The sequence below is a fragment of the Cornus florida genome, unplaced genomic scaffold, assembly GCF_030987335.1.
Source record: "Cornus florida cultivar Cherokee Brave unplaced genomic scaffold, ASM3098733v1 CherokeeBrave_3.0.0_Hap2_Chr08, whole genome shotgun sequence".
Lineage (NCBI taxonomy): Eukaryota > Viridiplantae > Streptophyta > Magnoliopsida > Cornales > Cornaceae > Cornus > Cornus florida.
The window spans coordinates 37,628,485-37,653,169 of record NW_026775578.1 but is presented as its reverse complement, the minus strand read 5'-3'; the positions used below and the strand labels follow the sequence as shown (position 1 = coordinate 37,653,169).

Below are 24,685 nucleotides of genomic sequence, written 5' to 3'. Positions count from 1 at the left end.
AGGTGTTTTTCGTGATTCATCAGGAAATATTTTGGAGGCTGTGATTTTTGACCTGTTTTAGGCTTCTAATGCGACTTTGGCTGAGGCCGTCTGCCTTCGTAAAGTTGTCCTTTGGGCGCGCTCTTTAAATTTTTCTCAGGTTTGGTTTGAATCTGACTCGTTGGTGGTCGTTAATGCTGTTTTGAATGTTGAATCTGGGCCAATGGATTCAAGCTGTTGCTTTTGATGTGAAAGCAGCGCTACGGCGTTTCTCTTCATCTTCTCTTAGCCATGTTCAGAGGCATGGCATGCTCTTGCAAAGCTGTCGAGAAGTCATCTATTGTAGGATATTGCCCTTCTCCATATCCCTCTTCATATTAGTTTTTTAGTAGCTAAAGATTGTTCTTGTTGATGTTGTGCTGTTTCTGTTGGCTTGTTTGTTAGGTTAAAAACACAAAAAACAAAAAAAAAAAAAAAATGTGCGAGTACGCGAGTAGGGTTGACTTTTCGTTAGATAGTGACAGAGAACCTAAAATGGACTGATTAAACTAGCACAAAGTTAGTAAAAAAACAAACCAAAATAAACGAGCACAAAGTTGACTTGAATCAGCGGTTTTACATTTTTTTTGTTTTTTGTTTGTTTTTTGTCACGAAATTCACGTACTAAATACAAATACCAATCAATCCCTCACAGAAAGTGAAGAGCATTGAGTCCCTTCAAATCCTTCACTCAATCACAAGCTTTTTGGTTCGCAATGGCTTCCACGAGCACACACACAGTGTCTTCCTCTTCTACTTCTACCCCTAAATGGAATTATGAAGTGTTCTTGAGCTTCAAAGTTGAAGACACTCGCAAGAACTTTGTAGACCACCTGTTCACTGCTTTGTCTCAGAGAGGGATCTATACCTTCAAAGACGACAAACAACCCAAAAGAGGGAAAGATATTTCACCATTACTACTGAAAGCAATCGAAGAATCGAGGTTCGCTCTCATCGTCTTCTCCAAAAACTATGCTTCCTCCAAGTGGTGTTTGGATGAAGTCGTGAAAATCATGGAATGCAAGAAGACGATGGGGCAGACGGTGGTGCCAGTGTTCTATGATGTGGATCCTTCGGAAGTGCGGAAACAAACAGGGAGCTTTGCATCAGCCTTTGAGATTCATGAGAAAGCTTTCAGTGGGAACATGGAGAAAGTACAGAGGTGGAAGACTGCTCTGGTTGAAGCAGCAAATCTTTGCGGATATAGCGTTCCGGATACAGCGAACGGGTAATTACCGCAAATTTGGTGCATTCTAATAATATCGTGTTCTGAATAATTGAAAAAAAATTGAATATATATATTTTTTATATTTAAGTGGGTATATATATTTTTTTATATTTAAGTGGTTATATATATTTGGATTACCTGGATCACAAGCAACACGATGATGTCTTTGACAAGGAAAAAGAATTTTCTGGCAAATAACCACGTCACCCATAACCTAGGAATTTTTTTTGCAAATAACCACATCTGCCAGAAATTTTTTTTGTTTGTCAAAGATATCGTCAAAAGAGAATAAGAATTTTCTGGCAAATAAGCACGTCACCCATAATCTAGAGAGAGAATAAACTGAGTAGATCTGTCAATGAATGTTTGAATTGCATCCGAGTATTTGGATATGGAGTTGAGAAAAAAAATTTAATAATTTAATAATAATTCGAATCCGATAATTTGTTTTCTTAACAAATTGAATATGAATTATAGATAATTTAATACAATAATAATTGGAGTTTGGATCTCATCAAAATTATATATATATATAGATATATATATATATATATATATATATATATATATCTATATTAATTATTTATTATTGCATTAAAGTTAGGGCTAAAATCATAAAACATGAGCTACTTTTATTTTTGGGAGGTGATATTCGTACTCTATTTTTGTACAATTTCACTTCATTTTATTTTATTTTATTTTTTTTAAGAAAATGACAAGAAGGTTCATAAACTCATCAATACATCCTCTCTCACTTTATAATACAACATCTATCCCTTTTAACTATAAATTTTTTTTTTTCTTTTCTTATTCTTTTTTCCTTTTTTCACAAAATTCATTATCTTTTAATTTTATTGTCAGAATAACTAGGAATTCCTTTATCAACAAGTATAACATAAAACTAAATATTCAAATAAATTCTAAATTAATTTTTAAAAATCACATCAAGGGGAAAAAATTAAACTAAACTCAAAGCATAAAATAGAAAGTTAATTTTTTTTTTTTTAAAAAAAAAAATACCATTCCCATCACCATCCAAATTAATTCTTAAAAATCACATTAGGAAAAAAAAAATCTATACGTAAACTCAAAGCATAAAACATAAAACAAAAATAAAACAAAAAACAAATTACCATTCCCATCAAAGGAGTTTAATGGTTCATGAAATTTTAATAGTTATTCAATATTTTTTTATGCTACAAGACTAATTACATTATCTAACTCTTTTATTTTTTCATTTGTGAAATATTTTATTATTACTTATAAAGATCAATATCAAACCCTAATGAGAAAGATAACAGAAAGTTAATACAAAATATAGAAAGAGTTTAGCAAAGGTAGGATACAAGAGAAAAAGAGAGATTAACAAAAAAAACACAAAAAAAACGTAAAATACCAAAAACGTTAATGGGAAAGAGTGGGGAGACAAAAAAATCTTACCATAATTGAAAAGGGTAATTGTGATATATGAGAAAAATAATTATTAATTTTTAAAGTTAAGATTAGAGTTGTCATTTCCTTTAAGATTGGAGTGCAATAGTATAAAAGTGGAGTGCCTCCCTTATTATTATTATTTTTTTATCATAAAACTCTATTGCCCCCAATTATGTCAATAAATTGTTAAGAACTTGTTAAATGACTAAGTTACCTTTTTGATATATCACTTTATTTAAAAAAATAAAAATTAATATTTTCAAATTATAAAATTATCCTCAGGCACAAAGTTATCTCTTTTCTTTTACCGAAAACGTGAAGACCATTTTTGTTATGGTCTCCGTCTTTCTTACTAAAACTAATTTAGTTTCTTACAAAATAATAATAATAATCTTTTAATAATTGGTAAAGAAAGCAACGGCCAGCAAAGAAAGGGAAAAAACCAATCCTCTCTTGGATTGGTCTAGTGAGGAGTAAAAAAACTGACTTGGAAACAAAGTTAAATTCATATTTAACAATCCCAAAGAAAGGACGAAAATTCAAAAAAGAAAAAAAATCCAGATGCATAATAGAAAAAGAACTACAGGAAAACATGCAGATTAGAAGAAGAACAATTAAAAAAAGAATTCTTATTTCAATCAAAAGTAAATTTGTGAATCTCTCTCTTTGATACTGACAATCCTTCAACTTTTGATAAGATTTGGAGCTGAAGAAGAACAAATGATATACCAGTTAGAGGGAAGAACAAAATAATAAAGAAGACATTAGAACAAAATAATAAAGAAGACTTACCAATTCTTTCCTGATGCAAAAAAGAAGAAGTAAAAATGTTATTTTAATATTATTCAAATGTTAAAGTTGAATGGTATAATAATATACGATGTATAATATATTGTATAGATTATATGGGAAAACAAAATGTAGTTGAGTAAATTTATACCAAATGTAGTTGAGTAAATTTATTTCTTCATTTGCTGACTTTTGTTCGACGACAAGAATATGTTGGAGAGGTGGGGTTAGATGCTCACTTCGTCAAGTGAGAGGGCAACTAGAGAAGATTTTTTCCCGAAAGAAAGACGGAAGTTCCTTTATTTAATTTTCCTATTAACTTTGATCAACACATTGGAAAGTGTTCAATTGATAAAGAAATCAATAATTTTTTTTAGGGAATTAAATGGCTAAGTAGAGCTTGGGTATAGATTGGTCCTCCTTTATTAATTACAAAAAAAAAAAAAAAAAAAAAAAAAAAAAAAAAAAAAAAGAAAAAAAGAAAAAGAAAAATCACATAACGGGTTTAAATCTCAAAACAATTATATTTTTTCAAATCTCAAAGAAATTTCTTGAAATACTTAAATAAATTTAGTTTGAGTAAGAGATTTCAATTAGGGCTATGAATTACATTCAATTAGGACAGCAAATTACTTTCAATTAGGGCTTCAAAATCACTTCAATTGATTCCTAAAATGGAGGACAGAACGACCAAAACCTTTGACCCATGGAGGAGAAACAAGCTAATAGAGAATGGCGACTTCTATTATTTAATATGTTTTGGGGCATTTTTGGAATAATAAAAAGTGTAACAGTATATGGTTGACACATGTTTTTTCAGGGATAATTTTGTTACTAAAAATATTTTGTCAATGCAAGTGAGTGCTATTTTAACGTCCCAAACTAACAAAATTGGGGGGTTTTATAATTTTAACCCTTATATATATATATATATATATATATATATATATATATATATTAATTTTCTATTATTACATTTGCATATAGTAATTATTTATCATATATTATATTTATTTGGTTGTACATCATTCTATATATTAACAAATTTTCATTCCATCTAACCTTAAAAATTATATATGTTAGTGGATATATTTATAATTCGAATCCGATGTGATCCGAATTCAAACTAAATAGGATATGGATTGATATATTCAATCCGGTAACCCTTTAGCGATTCGAATCCGATAATTCATTAGCTTAACAAATCAGATATGAATTTAGTTGATCCAAACAAACCCAAAATAAAAGGGATGGTTGCCACGGAGAGAGAAGGATAGAGAGCGGGTGGTGGTTAGTGACAACCGTGGTGGTGGGTGGGGAGTGGCGGTGGTGGCACAATGGCAGTCCACAAGGTGAAGAGTGGTACCCCCAAAATTCATATATATATATATATATATATATATATATATATATATATATATATATTCAATTGGGCCCCCAAAATTTTGTGAAATTTTTTGTTATACCCTCAGAAGATGTTTTACAAATAAGCCCAACTTTTTGTCTCAAAATTCCTAAAAAAATCAGTTGGCCACCCTAAATTTTTTCAAACTTTTATTTATTGCCTAAAAAATAATGAGCGTCAAAATAAATATAACTTGTACTTTGTATAGCTCAGAAAATTTTACTTGAGCCCTTTTATCCATTATTTTTGAAGTCCTGAAACAAAAATTTATCTTTTTTATTATGGTAGGTCACGCTACAACATATCGTTAATTCAAGTAAAAAAAATATATATTTACACTAATGTGTGTCTTCATGTTTAATAAAGATATATTTTTGTTAGATGGTATTGAGAGGAAAAAAATTGTCTTAAATTATATATTAATCTCTATCTGCGAGTCTTTAAAGCTCTCGGAAGAAGAGAAAACAAAAGTATTATGATACAAAAACGACAAAAATGTCAAAATATAGTTTTCATTTATTAAATGAAATATTCTTTAGCAACTCCTTGTATGAGAACTTTTTTAGCAACTAAAAACTCCTTGTATGAGTTAATAAACTTCTCTATTTTGTTTCTAATGGCCGTATTTCATTAGAACGTGCAGGGTTTTTTTAGTTAAACTGTACCTTTTATCATTAATTTTTTATCAAGCTAATAATTATATATATCTTTCTCACAGTGGAATCAAAGTATTCATAAAAATAAATAAATGAATTTCTAGAAAATTAAAACAATTAATTGTTGGTTGAAATTTAATTTCTTAACAATGGTTTTGCATTACCACTTCTCTTATTACATGCAACTTATTGTCAATTTTTTATTTCTATTTATTTTGAATCTATTTTTCTAATTTTTTGAATTATATTTTCCTAGATATGCCAAGATGACAAAAAAGTCAAAATATAATTGTCATTTATTAAATGAAAAATTCTATAACTTGTATGAGTTAATAAACTCATCTATTTTCTTTCTAATATTCGTATGTTATTAGAACATGCGGGATTTTGTAGTTAAAGTGAACTATTTTATCATTAATTTTTTTATCAAGCTAGTAATTATATATATGTTTTTTTTAAAGCGGAATCAAAGTACTCAAAAAAATAAATAAACGAATTTTTAGAAAATTCAAACAATTGTTGAAAGAAAATTAATTTCTTAAAAAAGTTGAGACTATTTCTTATAATGACACCCTAGAATCCTAAGTAAAATATCGTAGGTTATAAACCAAGGCAACTTGCCTCGAATGTCATTAATATTTGTCAATATGCTTAGATGTTTGTTTTAGTTTCTCTCATTACAGTTATTTCTATTGGGGAAGTTCAACAAAAAAATTAACCAACATTGCATTTATTAATGTTTCTTCGTTTCATTATTATTAATTTCAAGTTTTCAACTTACCACATTCTAATTCTACAGGCATGAGTCAAAAGGTATCGTACAAATAGTTGAAGAGATTTTCAATAAGCTGAATAATACATCTCCACTTGTTGCGCAAGATTTAGTTGGAACAGAATCTCGTGTGGAGAAAATGGAATCATTGTTGTGTGAAGGGTCGGATGAGGTTCGTTTTATAGGAATATGGGGAATGGGCGGAATAGGAAAGACAACCATTGTCAAAGCTGTTTATGACCGGAACTATCATCAGTTTGAAGGTAGCTGCTTTCTCGCAAATGTTAGAGATGTCTCAGAAAGACAAGGTCTGGAAGCTTTACAAAAACAACTCCTTTCTGAAATCCTCACGGGGAGTGATATAAATATACCTGACACTGTTAGAGGAGCAAATATAATAATGTCCAGACTACGTTTTAAAAGGGTTCTTGTCGTTCTTGATGATGTGGATAAACGGGAGCAACTAGATGCAGTAGCTGAAAAGCATGGTTGGTTTGGTACTGGGAGTAGAATCATCGTAACGACAAGAGATAAACATTTGCTGACTTCTCATGGAGTGAATGAATGTCACTCAGTTGAGGCATTAAATGAAGATGAAGCTACCCAGCTCCTTTCTTTGAAAGCCTTCAAACAAAGCTTTCCTTCTGAAGGTTATTTGGAGATCTCAAAACAGATAGTAGATTATGCTGGTGGACTTCCATTAGCTCTTACAATTTTGGGTTCTTTTCTACATGGTAGAACAACGGATGAATGGAAAAGCACATTGATTAAGCTGCACAAAATTCCCAACAAAGAAATTCTCCAAGTGCTTAAAATCAGTTTCGACGAACTGGATGAAATGGAGAAGGAAATTTTCCTTGATATTGCATGCTTCTTCAAAGGAAACCACGAATGTTATGTAACAAGAATACTTGACAGTTGTGGCTTCTGCCCCGGGATTGGAATACCTGTTCTTGTTGAAAAGTCTCTCCTAACTATTGCAAACAATCATTTTTGCATGCATGATTTGATACAAGAAATGGGTTGGTATATTGTTCGTCAAGAATCTCAAGAGTGTAGGAAACGTAGCAGGTTGTGGCTTCGAGAGGATGTTTGTTCTGTGTTGAAGGAAAATGCGGTAAGATAGCTTGTGAAAAAATCATCCTTTTAACTAACATACAATTTAATGAAAAAGCGACATTTTGTATTGTATCATTTACTTCTTTGTGGTCTCGGTTGTTAGGGGACAGGAAAAGTTGAAGGCATAGGCTTGGAACTGCCTGAACTAGAAGTTGTTGACCTTAATTATGAAGCCTTTGCAAAGATGAAGAAACTAAGGGTATTCAAAGTCCACAATGTGGTGTTCAGTAAAGGCCCTTCACATCTTCCAAATGAGTTGCGGTTGCTTGATTGGCATGCATACCCTTCAGCCTATCTGCCGGCAAGTTTTCAGGCAGAGAATCTTGTTGAACTTAGCATGTGTTATAGCAGCATTAAACAACTTTGGAAGAAAATAAAGGTACAATTAATATTATATATATATATATATATATATATATATATATTTAATTTTATTGATTATACTGTCGCGTTCATGAGAACTAGTTATTCTTATTTTTACCATTTGTTTCGACAGCCTATGCCCAAGTTGAAAGTTATCAACCTTAGTTACTCCCATAGGCTATCTAGGACCCCAGACTTCACAGTTATTCCAAATCTGGAGACACTGATTCTTGAAGATTGTACAAGTTTGGTAGAGGTTCACCCTTCCATTGGAGTTCTCAAAAGGCTTGTTTATCTAAGTTTGAAAGACTGCAAAAATCTGAGGAGATTTCCAAATGGTATTCACTTGGAATCTCTTGAGACTTTTATTCTATCAGGCTGCTTGAAATTAGAAAAGTGTCCAGAAATATTGGGGGATATGGTATGTCTATCAGAACTTAATTTGGATAGGACATCCATAAAAGAACTGCCCTCGTCAATTGAACATCTCACTAGCCTTACTTTGATGGATTTGAGTGAATGCAAATACCTTACGAGTCTTCCAAGAACCATTTGTAGGTTGAGTTGTCTAAAAACACTCTCTCTCTGTGGCTGCTCAAAACTTGAGGAATTGCCAGACGACTTGGGAAATATAAAATGTTTAGAGGAGCTTCATGCAAATAAAACTGCCATCAGACGACTACCGTCCTCCATTAATCTTTTGGAAGACCTCAAAGTCTTATCCCTCAGTGGATGCAAGCGAACAATATCTGTGTCATTTTTTTCATCTTGGTTTTTACCAAGGAAATGTGAAGATTCTCTGTGTTTGGTGCTTCCTTCATTAACAGGTTTGAATTCCTTAACAAAACTTGATCTTAGTGATTGCAGTCTGTCTCAAGGAGGGATCCCCAGTGACCTTGGCAGCTTATCCTCTTTGAAAGTGTTGAATTTAAGCAGAAACAATTTTGTTAGTTTACCTGCAACCATCTCCGGGCTTTCTCAACTTGAATTCCTCGACCTAGTAGGATGCAAGAGGCTAAAAGCATTACCAAAGCTTCCATCGTATATCAGTTGTTTATATGCAGACGATTGCCATTCATTAACAAGCGTCGGAGATCTGTCTACAACAAATAAATCACTGCGGAGGGTCACATTCACTAATTGCTTAAAGCTGTTAGAGAATAAATGGAGTGAAAATGTGATGGAGGTGTTGCTGAGATTCGTTCTAAATTCAGAATTCATTATTATTTTACCGGGAAGAGAGATTCCGGAGTGGTTCAGTCATCAGAAATTGGGTACTTCAACATATCTGCAACGGCCTCCAGATTGGGATATTGGGATTGTTTTGTGTGCTGTATGTGAGTATTGTATTTCAAACTTATATATTCAACTGTGTTGCCATTTCCTAGATCATGATAATAATCCATGTGCTCCTGGGCTGTCTTGGTCTTATTTATATATACATGGTACAAAAGTTGATTCCCAACATATGATCCTGAGCTATATTCCAACCCTATTCTCTTCGAGTGAGGTTCGGAATTCAAACAAATGGCGCCAAGTTGAGGTTTACTTCGAATTTGTTGATCCGAAAAATCGGTCATGGAGGTTGCCAGTTACGAAATGGGGAGTCCATCTAGTGAAGAAGGATGGGTGTGGGAATTTGGGATTCATTGACGGTTCAGATGAAGCAGCAAAAAGAAACACTCTCAAGAGAAAGCGTGATGACTATGACCGTGTTGAAGCAAAAGGGAATGGAAGTGCCGCCTCTGATGATGAAAGCCCACCCGCTAAGAGAGAGTCTGCATTTTGAGATCACGAAATCTCGTTGATCCACGCTGCTTACGTTAATGTTGTTTATGGTTGGTTGTTGCTACAACTATTTCAAATTTTTATTTGGAAAAGTTTTTTATATAATGTGATGTATAGTGATTTTTTTTTGTTTTTTTCTAAAAAATATATATAGAGCGTGGGATCAATTTTTCAGTCAATGATTCAGTGAAAGTTTCTCTGATTTGCATTGGTACATCATTTATGTTGTGTTTGGTACGAAAAAATGGAATGAAATTAATACAATTAGTTGAAATAGAATGAGAATAGAAATGAAATGGAATGTCTATTTTCATTCTATTGTTCGGTTGTAAAAATGAAACAAGTAGCAATAGAATGATAATAACCATTCTATTTTTTAGTTGGACCAATTTAAAATTTAAAATGTAGCGAATTTCAAATTGAATTATCCAAAATACCCTATTACTGACAAATAAATTAAATTAACAAAATAACATTATTTTATAATTTTTTAAAAGAAATTACGGTGGTGACGATGGTAGTGGAGGTAGAAAGTGGTATTGATGTTGGTGGTGGTGTTGGTAGGAGACAGTGGTGGAAAGCGGTGGTGATGGAGGTGGCCATAGTGGAAGACGGTGGCGATGGTAGAGGTCGGTGGTGGTGGTCGTAGCGGCGGCGGAGGTGTGGTGGAGGTGGAAGGAGACGATAGTGGTGGCAGTGGCAGTGGTAGAAGGCGGTAGTGATGTAAGTGGAAGGTGGTGGTGGTGGAATGCGGTGGTAGTGACGGCGGAGGTAATATTATGGTGACAGGTGGTGGAAGGCAATAAAGTTAGTCGGTGGTGGTGGTGGAATTTGGTGGTGGCGGCGGCAGTGTGGTGGTTGAAGGTGGCAACAATGGTGGCGATGGTAATGGTAGTGGCAGTGGTGGAAGGCAATGGAGGTGGCAGTGGTGCTTGTGGTGGAAGGTGGTGGAAAGCAGCTGTGGCAACGACAGCAGTAGTACTGGTATTAGAAGGCAGTGGTGATGGTGGAAGGCAGTGGTAGTGTTGGTGGATTTTATATTTGAAACATGAGGATTTTTTTGAGAATTTGATTTTTAAAAAAAAAATTACTTAGGAATGAAAAGATCATTTCATAGGTTTAGTTGTGTAATAGATTTTCATTCATGTGAAATGTTCATTCTCACTTTAAATTGCATACCAAATAAATAAATAGTTGAAATAAGCATTCCATTTCATTCTATTCCTACACACTAAACACAACATTGGTGTATTAATATATTTTTTAGCATAATTAGGAAGTAATTTCCTGATACACCAAATGCTGGAAAAGGCACGAATGTTCCTTGTTCTCTTCATAATCTTTGCTGTTGGTATTTCTCTTGTGCTATTTTGGTTCTATTTATCTCCTGCACATTTAAATCGATAAATTAACAATTTTACATAGTTAACAGAACAATTTTAATTCAACAATTTAACAACCACGTAAAGATATTAAAATTTTGATTTCATGATGTTGTAGCGTCATAACATGACTTAATATACTATAGAGGTATTGCATCTTCTGAAGGGCTAGTAGCTTAGTGAAGTCATGCCTTACATATTCACTTACTAGTATGGCTCTTTCGATACACGAGTATAAAGTCATCCTCTACCAACCTTATATATATATATTCAAAATTTTAGGTGTAAAACAGAAATTTTGAGTGTTAGGGACCATTTAAAAGATTGATCTCAGTGTGTATATAATAGCATATTAATATAGTACATCCTCATTCTTGCCTTGGTCCATACAAACGGGGTAGGCATTAATTTAGAGTAGATGGACGCTCGATATGGATGATTGTAAGTTGTAACTCACATGAAGAAAGAATATATTAGTATCTTATGGCAAGAAATTGGAAAGTTATATAGATGTTTTTGGGACAAGGAGTTTAAAATGAAAGAAATTTCACATTTTCAAGTCAAATTGAAGAAATAATGGTTCAATTAGCCCAGTTGAAGGGTCAATCTAAGATATAAAATCTTAAATTTCAAGTCCAACTCATTCCGAGCTTTCCAACATTACTCAACTCGTACTCGGATTTTTAAAAATGATTTTGTGCTCAAGTTTGAAATGTTAGGTTGAAAATCTGATTATCTCAAATTAGTCTCGAGTTGGATTACCACGTTATAAAAGGGCTAGGATCTTCTAAGTTAAAATCACTTTAAATTATTTTAAGTTGAATTCACATAAAAATGACTCTAAATTATTTTAAGTTGAATTCACATAAAAATGACACGTGCACTTTCTAATAGATCAAAGGTTTAAAAGGTGCCACATTACTTCCTTAAAGGAAAAATTATAAAACCAATGTCGTTCCAAAAAGAATTTTAGAAGACGTCGTTAGAGACCTCTTGCAGCCGTTTCCTGCTACAGCTCCGCCTCTGTTTCTCTCTCTATCAGTCTGGCTCCTCCATGCAGCCATGCCACTTGTCTCTCTCTCTCTCCATTTTCAAGTCCTACACTTCTTATACTTGAATTCTCAATTTATCCAAATAGAGGGAGTGAGGTGGAAAATTGCCGCCATTGCAGGTGGCAGTGGAACTTGTAAGGGTCCACTTCTTTTTAAATGATATTAATGGGATTACAAATTCTATTAAAAAAAGAAGTAGACCCATTTATTTGATAATGCCAATTTGATAACAAATTCTATCAATGGTAGCAGTCTACGAATTAAGAATTATAGAGAGAAAAATATATTTTAAAAATATATAAACGGTAGTAAAATCGATCGAATGGGTGAGTTTGGATTGATTTGAAGAGAAATATAGGGAGAGGGGAAGAAGAAATATATCTGGTAGATGATCCAAAGACTTCTACGGCTGTGATGGCCATGTGGCATTGAGAAAGAAAATCAGACCGCACTTGATGGTGTTGCAGGGGTGTGGTACCGGTGGTAGATCTTAGTGCATGCCTATTCATTCTGATTTCAAGAGTGAAAAGCCTTCCCACTCACTCTTTTTTCACATACGGATGCACTGGTTATTGCGGGAGAGTTTTAACACTATCAAACTGCGTTGATGACAATGTTAATTATTAATGATATTATTTTTAAATATTTTGTAATTTTGTATTATTATGATGATGTGGCAAAACATACATCATAGAGTACAATTAAAATTTGTCATTGTATGATGAATTCAAGGATAACTTAGAAAATTCTAGTAAAATATGAATATATATAAATATTTATATCATATAAACAAGTATTCAAGAGTTAATTATCCACATGTTTAAATACAAAAAATCAAATATTAAAAAAATTGAGAAAAATAAATTACTACTATTAATATATATAAATTCATATTAGGTTTAGGTTATTCAATTCTTAATTTGAACCTAATCCAAATTCAGCTCGGATTGATATTCTTTAATTCACGTTCAATCTTACTTATAAAGGTTAAGTGCAAAAAATCCTACGATATATAGGATTTGTGCAGAACTAATTCCTATTTTTTTTTTAAAATGTGTATGTTAATCCATAAAATTAAAAAAAAAAAAAAAAAGTGCAAATAAGCCCCTCTTACCACTTTTTGACAAAAACTAAATAAGAAAATCCTATTTTATCCTTTTGATTCCCATTTTGCCCCTCACCCATGTCTACATATAATCCATACTCATTTCTTTGCCCCCCTCCCTCTATATATATATGTGTGTGTGAAATAGAAATAGAAATTTACGGCGTATAATATACCATAATCTACAAGCAAAATAGACCATTATTTGGTTTAATGATAAAAAAAGTTCGGGCTTATTTAGCCAAAATAAATAAATGTTCACACTGACAAACAGAGAATTCAATTTGAAATAAAATAAAATAAAAAGGTAAATGGACCATAAAGCTAAGATGAACCAAAATATTTCATATAAAATTTATAATATTACGAAACTTAAACATGACTTACAATTTCTAATTTCTAGGAAATCATTTTCTTGACAGACAATCGTTAACTTAAGAAATATCTCTCAATTCTTGCCCCCATGCGCTCCCTATTCCCTCAGAGTCGGAGATCTTTTGACAAGCACTGATGAGGACATTAGCCATGCAGGGGCGAGACGAGAAGAGGACTGACGCCTCAGAGGCTCAGACATGAACTTCCCACTCAATTCATTGTTATCACACGTCAATTGCTGAATAACATAAGCGATGACTCTGGTTAAGATCAAATATCGAGCCAGCATAACCTGTGGTTAAGATCACAAAGATCACTTGAGCTCTCCTAAGCAGAATAAATGCTTATGTAAGTGGGAATCAGATACTAACCAGAACATCTATCAACAACGCCCATTTTCTTTGAAGTAGAGTCACTGAAGGATTCTGAAGCTTGTAATTCAGTACAGACCATCAGCAAGGGTGGATTTAGGAATTGTCAATGGGGGCTAGTATTGAATATAAATTTAATTACACAATTTCATAAGCAAATTTTTTTTGAATGGGTTAAAAAGGGGGCTAATACTACTATTAAAAAAAAAAATTTTAAAATTAAGCTGAAAATACAATACTAAATTTTTTTTTTGGGGGGGGGGGGGGGGGTGGAAGCCAAGCCTGTGACCATCAGTGCTAGAGAATCAATACACCCATGCTGTGCTTTGGAAACTGAAAAGAGAGATCTTGCAGGAAATTATTATAGAAAGGAAGGAACACCAAGTCACCATTATTATTTTTTTCTTTTTCTTTTTTTAATAATAATAATTTACACAAATTGAAAAAAAATGATCATTTTACATTACCTGTATTTATAATAATTAATTTATTCAACTAAAGTGAGGGTATTATCGTCATTTTATACTACACATGACCTATTTATACCAAATTGATAATATATGGAGTTTTATATCACTCCAAATCTGAAAACACTGAATCTTGAGGATTGTATGAGTTTGGTAGAGGTTCACCCATCCATTAGAGTTCTCAATAGGCTTGTTTTTCTAAGTTTCAAAGACAGTAAAGTTTGGTATTTTTTTGGGATTTTTTCTTTTATTTTATTTCTTTAATTCTGACGTGACTCAATTTACTATAACAGATAAAAGAGTTTTTTTTATTGCTATAAATTTTTTTAATGTAAATTTCATTTTTTTAGAGTGAAAATTTGTAGTAGCAGATAAATCAACATTCTTCACTTTTGCAATTGCGACATCCAACCAAACGCGATCTCGTGCAAAGCAAAGACTTACTTGATCAAATGCTAGCCAAATAAAACAGAACTGTATAGCAATTGCACATATGCTCCCATTTAAATTATTGATTCACATTCTTTGCATTAATGTCACACATAAAGCACCGAATATAATTTTTGTTGACAACTCTTTCAGTATCTCATGAGTCGTCATGACGCACTCGGTTTATATTCCCAGTTCCACATCATTGCTTTCACACCCCGAAAATCAAAAATAAAAAATAAAAAAAGAAACCGAAATTGCTTATATCTAAAGCACAAAGCCCAATATATAGATACCAAACACTCAGAGTTCACCAGATTTTTGGTTACCAATGGCTTCCACGAGCACACACAGAGTGTTTTCATCTTCAAATCCTAACCCTAAATGGAATTACGAGGTATTCTTGAGCTTCAGAGGTGAAGACACTCGCAAGAACTTTGTAGACCATCTGTTCACTGCTTTGTCTCATAAAGGAATCTACACCTTCAAAGACGACGAGCAACTCAAAAGAGGAGAAGAAATTTCACCAGCCCTACTGAAAGCGATCGAAGAATCTAGATTCGCTCTCGTCGTTTTCTCCAAAAACTATGGATTCTCCAAGTGGTGTTTGGATGAACTTGTGAAAATCATTGAACGCAAGAAAAGGATGGGGCAGACAGTGGTACAAGTGTTCGATGATGTGGATCCTTCGGAAGTGCGGAAACAAAGAGGGAGCTTTGGATCAGCCTTTGAGATTCATGAGAAAGATTTCAGTGGGAACATGGAGAAAGTGTTGAGGTGGAAGACAGCTCTGGTGGAAGCAGCAAATATAAGCGGATATAGTGTTCGGGATACAGCAAATGGGTAATTATCACAAATTCAGCGCATTCTTAGTTCACTTATCTAGTAGTAATTATATGGTGTTTTGGATCATTGAAAAAAATGAAAAAACAAATTTCACTGTTTTTTTAATATTAAAAGTGGGTATTCCGATTACCAGGAGAGAAATGATGGATTTTGTATATAAACATGTATATGCTCATTACTATATCATTTTTTTTTTTTTTTTTTTTTTTTTTGTATATAAAAAAAAAATTTATAAACACCATGCCAAATGAGTTATTTGTATTAATTTTAATATTATATATATATATATATATATATATATATATACATATATTTTCCTTAAAGCACGTATATTGGCCTCACAATATACGTACAATTCAAGCCAGGAATGCAGTTCGACAGCGAGACCTCAAGGACTTATTTCCCGAATCCCTACCAACACCGCTATGCCCCTGGGGACAGTTTAGTTGTATATTAAGAGAATTTTCTTAAATTTATATTAAGGGGTATTTTCGTCATAAATACATCATTTTGCAACAACTTGGATAGTTAGGGTGGTTTTATGTCAACTTTTTCCGGCAGAGGGATTTCTTGCCATGAATTGAAATTTGAGATGGTTTTATGCAATTTGCCCTATAATTTAAAGAGAGAAAATAGAGGTGGTGGCGGCAATGGAGAGGTGAAGAAGAGAGAACATAGGAGGGGTGGTGGTTGAGTGCAAGAAATGGTGTAAGTGGGAAGAAGAGAGAAAATAGAGGTGGTGGCGGCAAGAAATGCCCACTCCCTTAATATTTTAAGTTGCTTATGCCAGCATGACACATAGAATAGTCGTATTAGAGATGGGGTAGTTTGCTGATTTTACCACTGCCATTCACAAATTTGATGACTTGTAGCTTTGACGGGTGTGTCGCAGTTTTATTTTAGAAAGTTTAAGCCAAGTAATAAAGACAAGCCTCATGAGATAGGTATTCACCCTTAATTTCAATATACTTTACATACATATTTCTTGGGCAACGTTAGCGCTTGGGTTTGAGAAAGAGATGTAGTAAGGGAGTGGGCATCTTCCGATATCACTTGTAACAGGTTTGTTGTTATAATCCAATCCAAAAGTTTAAAATGTTAGGCGGTGCTTCCTACCGAGCATAGCTTCGGCAAATCGTTTAGCCTAATTTGTCTTTAGGGTAAAAGCGCTTGATGAGTTAGCTATCACGCACTCTTCTAGGGTGACTGTTTCTAGGCACCCCCTTATAAGCCCCAAACCCTCCCCATCCATATCCAATGTGAGACAAGATCCTTGTGACGATTAGCCAGTTTGTGATATAATTGGTTAATGTCCTCAATGTTAATTTGGCTTACACAAAACACCAAAGTCATAAAGAGAAAAAAAAATTATTTTGTCCTCCCTTGAGGTTTGGAATAATATCCCATAGATGAAACTTTTGCAAAAATAACTTTTACATCCCTTGTCAGATTTTATTGGAAAAATGTTGTTAACTTATTAATGTGATTGACATTTTTGCTCTTAATATCTTAATAGTTCTTGAATAAAAAAAATATAACAAGAATAAGGAAAATTAAAATACTATTGCTCCCTTTCAAAACCCTTATATTTCTCTAATACCCATCTGACCATTTTATTTTCTCTCTCTCCACCGCCACTCCTTTGTCTCTGTCTAAACCCGGCCTCCACCATTCCCCATCACCTATGTCACGACTCCTTTGCACACCCTCCTCTCGGTGCCCACTGTTTACTCAAAACCCGTCTACATGGTTAAGGGGTGTTTACATATGTAAGTCCTAGCAACTTATCTCTCCTAGGCGATGTGGGACATCACAATCACCCCCTCTTGGGACCTAGTGTCCTCACTTGCCTGACCCGCATGGGCTTGCGTACGCCCCCATTTTTGGCTGGGGATTGGCTCTGATACCATTTGTCACGACCCGCCCACATTGTATTGATATTATCTGCTTTGCATACTCTCTTCTCGGAGCTCACAGTTTTTCTCAAAACGCATCTACATGGTTAAGGGGTGTCCACACATACAAGTCTCAACAACTTCCCCCGCCCTGCCCCCAGGTGATGTGGGACGTCACAGCCTCCTAATCACTGAAACACCTGCCCATCGACGAACCCTAACCCCCTTCCACCACTATGACCAAAATATATCTCTTCACATCCCATATTTTAACATCAACATGGAAACTAATCCATAAAACCTCAAAGAAAATAATCTAAAGAGGATAGGATTAATAAGTCTTTCACCTGACATCTTAGAAGGAGTTCGAAATTCCTTGGGACCATCTTCAGGGAGTTTCTCGGTAATTGTCCATTGCATGTACTTGTACTTGGTAGTTGACTATGAGGTGCTATACGGGGCCTGACACCAGCAGTATTGATCAAACTATATAAAAATAAATAAATAAATTGATAAAAACTAGTTGAGACTACTTTAATAATGATACCTTAGAATCCTAAGTAAAACATCATGTGTCAAAAACCAAGGCAACTTGCCTAGAATGTCATAAAAATGTGTCAATATGCTTAGATGTTTAGTTGTTTCAGTTTCTCATTAAAGTTCTTTTATATTCCTATTGGGGAAGTTGAGTAAAAAATTAACCAACATTGCATTTATTACTATTTCTTATTAATTTCAAGTTTTCAACTTACCACATGATTAAGATTCTAATTCTACAGGCATGAGTCAAAATGTATCGTACAAATAGTTGAAGAGATTTTCAATGAACTGAATAATACATCTCCGCTAGTTTCCCAAGATCTGGTTGGAACAGAGTCTCGTGTGGAGAAAATTGAATCATTGTTGTGTGAAGGGTTGAATGAGGTTCATTTTATAGGAATATGGGGAATGGGGGGAATCGGAAAGACTAACATTGCAAAAGCTGTTTATGACCGGATCTATCATCAGTTTGAGGGTAGCTGCTTTCTCTCAAATGTTAGAGAATTCTCAGAAAAACAAGGTCTGGAAGCTTTACAAAAACAACTCCTTTCTGAAATCCTTTAAGGGAGTAATATAAATATAACTGATACGGTGAGAGGAGCAAACATAATAACATCCAGACTACGTTTTAAAAGGGTTCTTGTCGTTCTTGATGATGTGGATAAATGGGAGCAATTAGATGCAGTAGCTGGAGAGCATGGTTGGTTTGGCGTTGGGAGTATAATCATCATAACGACAAGAGATAAACATTTGCTAATTGCTCATGGAGTGGATGGAAGTCACACAGTTAATGCACTGAATAAAGATGAAGCTATCCAGCTCCTTTCTAGGAAAGCCTTCAAACAAAGTTCTCCTTCTGAAGGTTATTCGGAGCTGTCAAACCAGATAGTAGATTATGCCGGTGGTCTTCCATTAGCTCTTAAAATTTTGGGTTCTTTTCTATATGGTAGAACAACGGATGAATGGAAAAGTACATTGATTAAGTTGCACAAAATTCCTAACAAAGAAATTCTTCAAGTGCTTAAAATCAGTTTCGACGGACTAGATGAAATGGAGAAAGAAATTTTCCTTGACATTGCATGTTTCTTCAAAGGGAAAGACATGGGTTATGTAACAAGAATACTCAACAGCTGCGGCTTCTGCCCAGGGATTGGAATACCTGTTCTAATTGAAAAGTCTCTCATAACTATTCCAAAAGATCACGTTTGGTTGCATGATCTAATACAAGAAATGGGCTGGTATATTGTTCATCAAGAATCTCAAGAGTTTTGGAAACGTAGCAGGTTGTGGCTTCAAGAAGATGTTTGTTATGTGTTGACAGAAAATACTGTAAGATAGCTTGTGAAAAATTAGTCATTTTACCAACAGACATTTTATTAAAGAAGCCACATTTTGTAATCCTAATAGACATTGTATATTTACCTTTTTACTTGTGCTCTCTGTTGTTAGGGGACAGAAAAAATTGAAGCCATATGCTTGGAACTGCCTGAACCAAAAGTTTTTGACCTTGATTCTGAAGCCTTCACAAAGATGAAGAAACTAAGGCTATTCAAAGTCCACAATGTGGTGTTCAGTAAAGGCCCTTCATATCTTCCAAATGAGTTACGGTTGCTTAATTGGCATGCATACCCCTCAGACTGTCTGCCAGCAAGTTTTCAGGCAGAGAATCTTATTGAACTGAGCATGTGTTATAGCAGCATTAAACAACTTTGGAAGAAAATAAAGGTACGTTTAATATTATTATTTTTTTTAACTTTATTGAATATACTTTTCGTGTTCATGGGAGCCAGTTATTCTAATACTTTCCATTTGTTTCAACAGCCTATGGCCAAGTTGAAAGTCATCAATCTTAGTCACTTCCATAGGCTATCCAGGACCCCGGACTTCACTGTTATTCCGAATCTGGAAACACTAATTCTTGAGGATTGTACGAGTTTGGTAGAGGTTCACCCATCCGTTGGAGTTCCCGATAGGTTGCTTGTTCTAAGTTTGAAAGACTGCAAAAATCTGAAGAGATTTCCAAATGGTATTCACTTGAAATCTCTTGAGACTTTTATTCTATCAGGCTGCTTGAAATTAGAAAAGTGTCCCAAAGTCTTGGGGGATATGGTATGTTTATCAGAACTTCCATAAATGAACTGTCATCGCCAATTGAACGTCTCACTAGCCTTACTTTGATGGATTTGAGGGAATGCAACAATCTTTCAACTCTTCCACGAACCATTCGTAGGTTGAGATGTCTAAAAACTCTCATCCTCTCTGGATGTTCAAAACTAGAAAAGTTTCTGGAAATATTGGTGAATATGGAATATCTATCAGAACTTTATTTGGATAGGACAACCATAAAAGAACTGCCCTCATCAATTGAACAACTCACTAGCCTTACTTTGATGGATTTGAGTGATTGCAAATACCTTACGAGTCTTCCAAGAACCATTTGTAGGTTGAGTTGTCTAAAAACACTCTCTGTGTCTGGCTGCTCAAAACTTGAGGAATTGCAAGAGGACCTAGGAAATATAAAATGTTTGGAGGAGCTTCTATGAGTCGTACGTAGCGGAATGTAAACCGGAAAGTTTTAGGTTTTGTAAAACAGATCTGTGTCCTTAACTACTTTACTTATTTTATATTTTAGCAATTAAACAGTTAATCACATACGGATAAAATAAAGCAAAGTATAAAGTTAGAGATGACACCAGGATTTTAGCGAGGAAACCCTAGTTGATAAAATACGTCAACTGTTATGGGAAAAACCTCGTGGACTTGTGCAGTCCAAAGTAAACCAGTCCACTATGCTTGGAACAAAGTATACTGAACTTTGACTCTGGCTCACACCCTATCGTTCTACACCACACCAACCGCTGACGATCCTCTAGCTTTGCGACTCCCCGTCCAACAGCAACTTGATCTCAGACTTACACTTGATATTTGTAGAAGAGTAGCAAGTAGATCAGACAGCACTCCGTGAATGCTCCAATCCTTCCAAAGTGTGACTGCGTTTACTTTTGTTCTTCAATTGTCTGAATGATGTAGAAGAAGATCTGCTTTGTCTGATCGATGTTAATACAACTGTATGATCACGATCAGGATTCAAACACGACAACTCTAGACTCACTAGGTGAATATATGTGGGTTATAGGAAGACAACAGAAAAATCAATTTTGATTTTCTGAGAGAAATAAACTTCCTAAGGCTTTGAATAATATCCGAATTATAATGTAAAAGCCGTGAATAAACCAATGTATATGACATGGTTTATATAGATTATAGAATGACCTAATCCCTCTGAAAATAAGGTAAATTTCGTGCATAGGATTTGGTACAATTCTAGACTAACTGGGAAATTAATTAGAAAAAGGAAACTAAAGTTTTATTGCAAACAGGAGGTCTTGAACTGGTTCAAGGAAAGCTGAACCAGTTCAAGTTTAGCAGTGTGTCAAACTTGAACATCTTGAACCAGTTCAAGGAAGCTGAACCGGTTCAAGGTTGGCAGACTCGCATTTCGAATTCCTTCAACCTTGGTTCATTCTACGGAAATTGTATACTAACATGGAAAGTGTAGAATGCCCAACCTTGTTCATATTCCTTCCTAATGTAGTGTCATTACCCTTTTCATCACAAACTCTTCAAGTAAGGTAAGTTTGAACTCCTTCCCAGTTGTGGAATCCCTGTTGAACTTGATGACTTGTAGAACAAGTAATTTAAATTACAACTCAACTTGGACTTGTTATGTCTACGATAATTGCCAAAAAATAAATAATATTTCATAATCTCCCCCTTTGGCAATTTCGTGACAAAACCCTAAAAACAATATTTGTAATCTACCAAAAACAGAAAAGTAAATTACATGATTTGCTTAAAGGTAATAGGAACACTGTTCTTCTTGGATTCAAAACTTGACCTGTTTCCTGCACACTATCAAGCAACAACTACCAGTGAAGTTTAATAAATAAAAACTTAAAAACTCCCCCTGAAGTAAATATCCAATTAGTTCTTCCCCCCATTTTAGATATTGATAGGTGGACTCCCCCTTTTTGTAACAAATTGACAAATGAGTGAAAATAATACTAGAACAGTAAATTCCAATTCAAAAAAGTCAATTAAAGCACAATTCAGAGAAGCATAATAAATTCTAAGAAAGCATATTCTCATAATATCCAAAACCATAGACAAGTGGTGCAATAATTAAACAAAACATAATGTCTGGATGCATGATAAATAACCAAATAAAAGCAGCACCATGTCTCCTCAACTACTCAGAGATAAGAAATATTATCTCTAGTCTTCATTACTCTCTTCTGCATCCTCTTCACCACTCTCTTCTGCATCCTCATCTTCCGCATCCTCATCTGTATACTCAGCCTCATCTTCATCATCTCCCTCATCTTCAACTTGCAGAGACAGATCTGGAGGCACAGGCCTGTAGACATCCTCATCTGGAACCCTAGATGGCTGTCCTCTTAACTGAGCAACCTATAATTTGAGATCTCGGATCTCAACCATCATCTTCTCAAATAATGAATTCTGATGCTGAAGTAGATGGGAATACATGAGGTTGGCATCAGTTTTCATGAAAATTCCTTTCGGAGAAAATAGCTGAGAAATATCTAAAACTTGTGATGGCCCCTCATTAACAGATCTACTTGCCTTTCTAGCATTCTCCCTAGCAGTCTTTGATTTGTTCAAAGCTCGAGGATCCAATTCAGTCATGATAGGCTTATGATTAGCCCTTGGAGGAATTGGCACATTCTTCTTTTTCAGAATTTCTATGATAATCATCAAAAAGGGAAAAGAGTACTTGCGTGAGTTTTTCCTATAATGAGCTATCATAAGCTGCACAATAGACTATCCAAGCATAATATACTCATTATTAGCAAGAAAATAAAGCACTTGTGCACGCTCAAGAGAGAGTTCATCCTTCTTCCCAAAGTAGCCCAGATTTGCCATAGTAAACAGATTGAAGAAAACAACTTCATCTGTCAGAAATCGAGCTAGAATACTATCTCGATTCAGTAAAGAGTTCGGCACACATATCTTTGGAACAATCCAGGAAAAATCAGGACCCGAGACTATCAAAGGCAGAGTATGTCCACTAAATAGATGACTGTCCTGAAGACCAAGGATAGTTTCAATATCCTCCTTTTCAACAGTATGATCAACTCCAAACAGAGAAACAATGAAGTAAGTGTCATGAACTTCACGAATATTAGCATAGAAATAGCTAATCATATCCGGACAATAATTACTTTTGCCAAGCTTAGTGAAGTAAAGCCAATTGTTAGATTTGATGTAATTCACTAGCTTGTATCCTGCGGTGTCTTAAAAGTTTCTGAAGATTCACATTCCTTTTTGTCTTTATTGGACCATCCTTGTAAAAAGAGTTATACACTTTCCAAGCCTCTTCATTATAAAAATGTGATGCTGTAAATTCAATCATTCCAGTACTAGAAACTGAAGAATATCGAATAAAAGCCATGTTTGGAGCTTGAGAACCGCCTTGAGGTTCTTGAATGGTGATGCCAGTTCTAGACCTTTTTGGTGGTCTAGATGACTCAATTCCTTTTCCTTTAGCTTCTCTAGACAATTTAGGAGGCATGTTTTTTAGAAAATTTCTCACTTTAAAGCTTGTAATTCTTTCAGGAATTTTATCAAACACTTGGTGTGCAACCCCAAAAGTGTTTATAGAAAACCTTGTTTTGATCTTCAAATCACCCCAAAATCAATCAACACAATGCAAATATACTTTCCCCAAGTATAATCAAGCTTTAATCTTTTCATTCAACTCAAAAGATTAACCAATCCTCTAAGTTTTACACCAAAACTCCACAAACTTCATTAAACCCATTTTTGAATTTTCAACTTTCACACAACTTCTTCAATCTTTGTTATCAATCTCAAAGTATTATGTACTGATCAATGTTATAGCATGGAATGATGACAAAGATGTAATATATATGATGTATATATATGTGTATGTATGAAGGAGTGAGAGAGTGCAAGAGAGATGAAGTGATGTAGCAAACAAAAGAGGCCAAAAGCTTGTTTAAAAAAAGCAAATCCCATGCTCTTGAACCGGTTCAGCCCTCTTGAACCGGTTCAAAAAGGGCAGTGCACTATGGTGCACAAGACTTGAACCGGTTCTACAATTTCGAACCGGTTCAAGATGGACAGTCACTTGATCGTGGCCAAATGACATGCTTGAACCGGTTCATCCCTTATTGAACCGGTTCAAGACCTCCAGTCTTGAAACTACAGTGTTTTTATGAAAAACTTTTCAATTCCAGAAACTTTTAACACATTGGTAATAACTAGCAACAAAAACAAACTAAAAACCTAAAAACCAAAATCTTTTTGAATTTTTCAAAATTTTTCAATTTTTCAATTTTTTTCTTTTTTATTTTTATTTTTTATAAATCAACTAAAAATAAAATCACCAATCATTAAAATCATCCAGTTAGCACACGATTCAAAACCCTTTCAGAGAATTTTAAGATTATCTCAGAGAACAAATATTTGACTCCACAGACTTTTCAAATAATTTCAAATCTCAGAAAGTAATCACAACACGAAATCAAACATGCAAAATTTACTAAAAAGTTTAGAAATTAATCTAGCAAGTTCATGTGTGTGTGTGAAATCCAATCTAATCTTCAG

At 34.2% G+C, this 24,685-nt stretch overlaps 1 protein-coding gene and 1 pseudogene across 1 annotated transcript; both read left to right on the top strand.

The window, feature by feature from the left end:
• The first annotated feature begins 633 nt into the window (after nucleotides 1-633).
• On the top strand, nucleotides 634-9,573 carry LOC132270071 (TMV resistance protein N-like). Its single transcript, XM_059771279.1, has 4 exons — nucleotides 634-1,246; nucleotides 6,330-7,419; nucleotides 7,525-7,800; nucleotides 7,918-9,573. The coding sequence occupies exons 1-4, from the start codon at nucleotides 735-737 to the stop codon at nucleotides 9,571-9,573; spliced, it is 3,534 nt and encodes a 1,177-aa protein (XP_059627262.1). The 5' UTR covers nucleotides 634-734.
• A 5,411-nt stretch (nucleotides 9,574-14,984) lies between these two features.
• Nucleotides 14,985-22,500, top strand: LOC132270070 (disease resistance protein Roq1-like; annotated as a pseudogene).
• The last annotated feature ends 2,185 nt before the right edge of the window (nucleotides 22,501-24,685 follow it).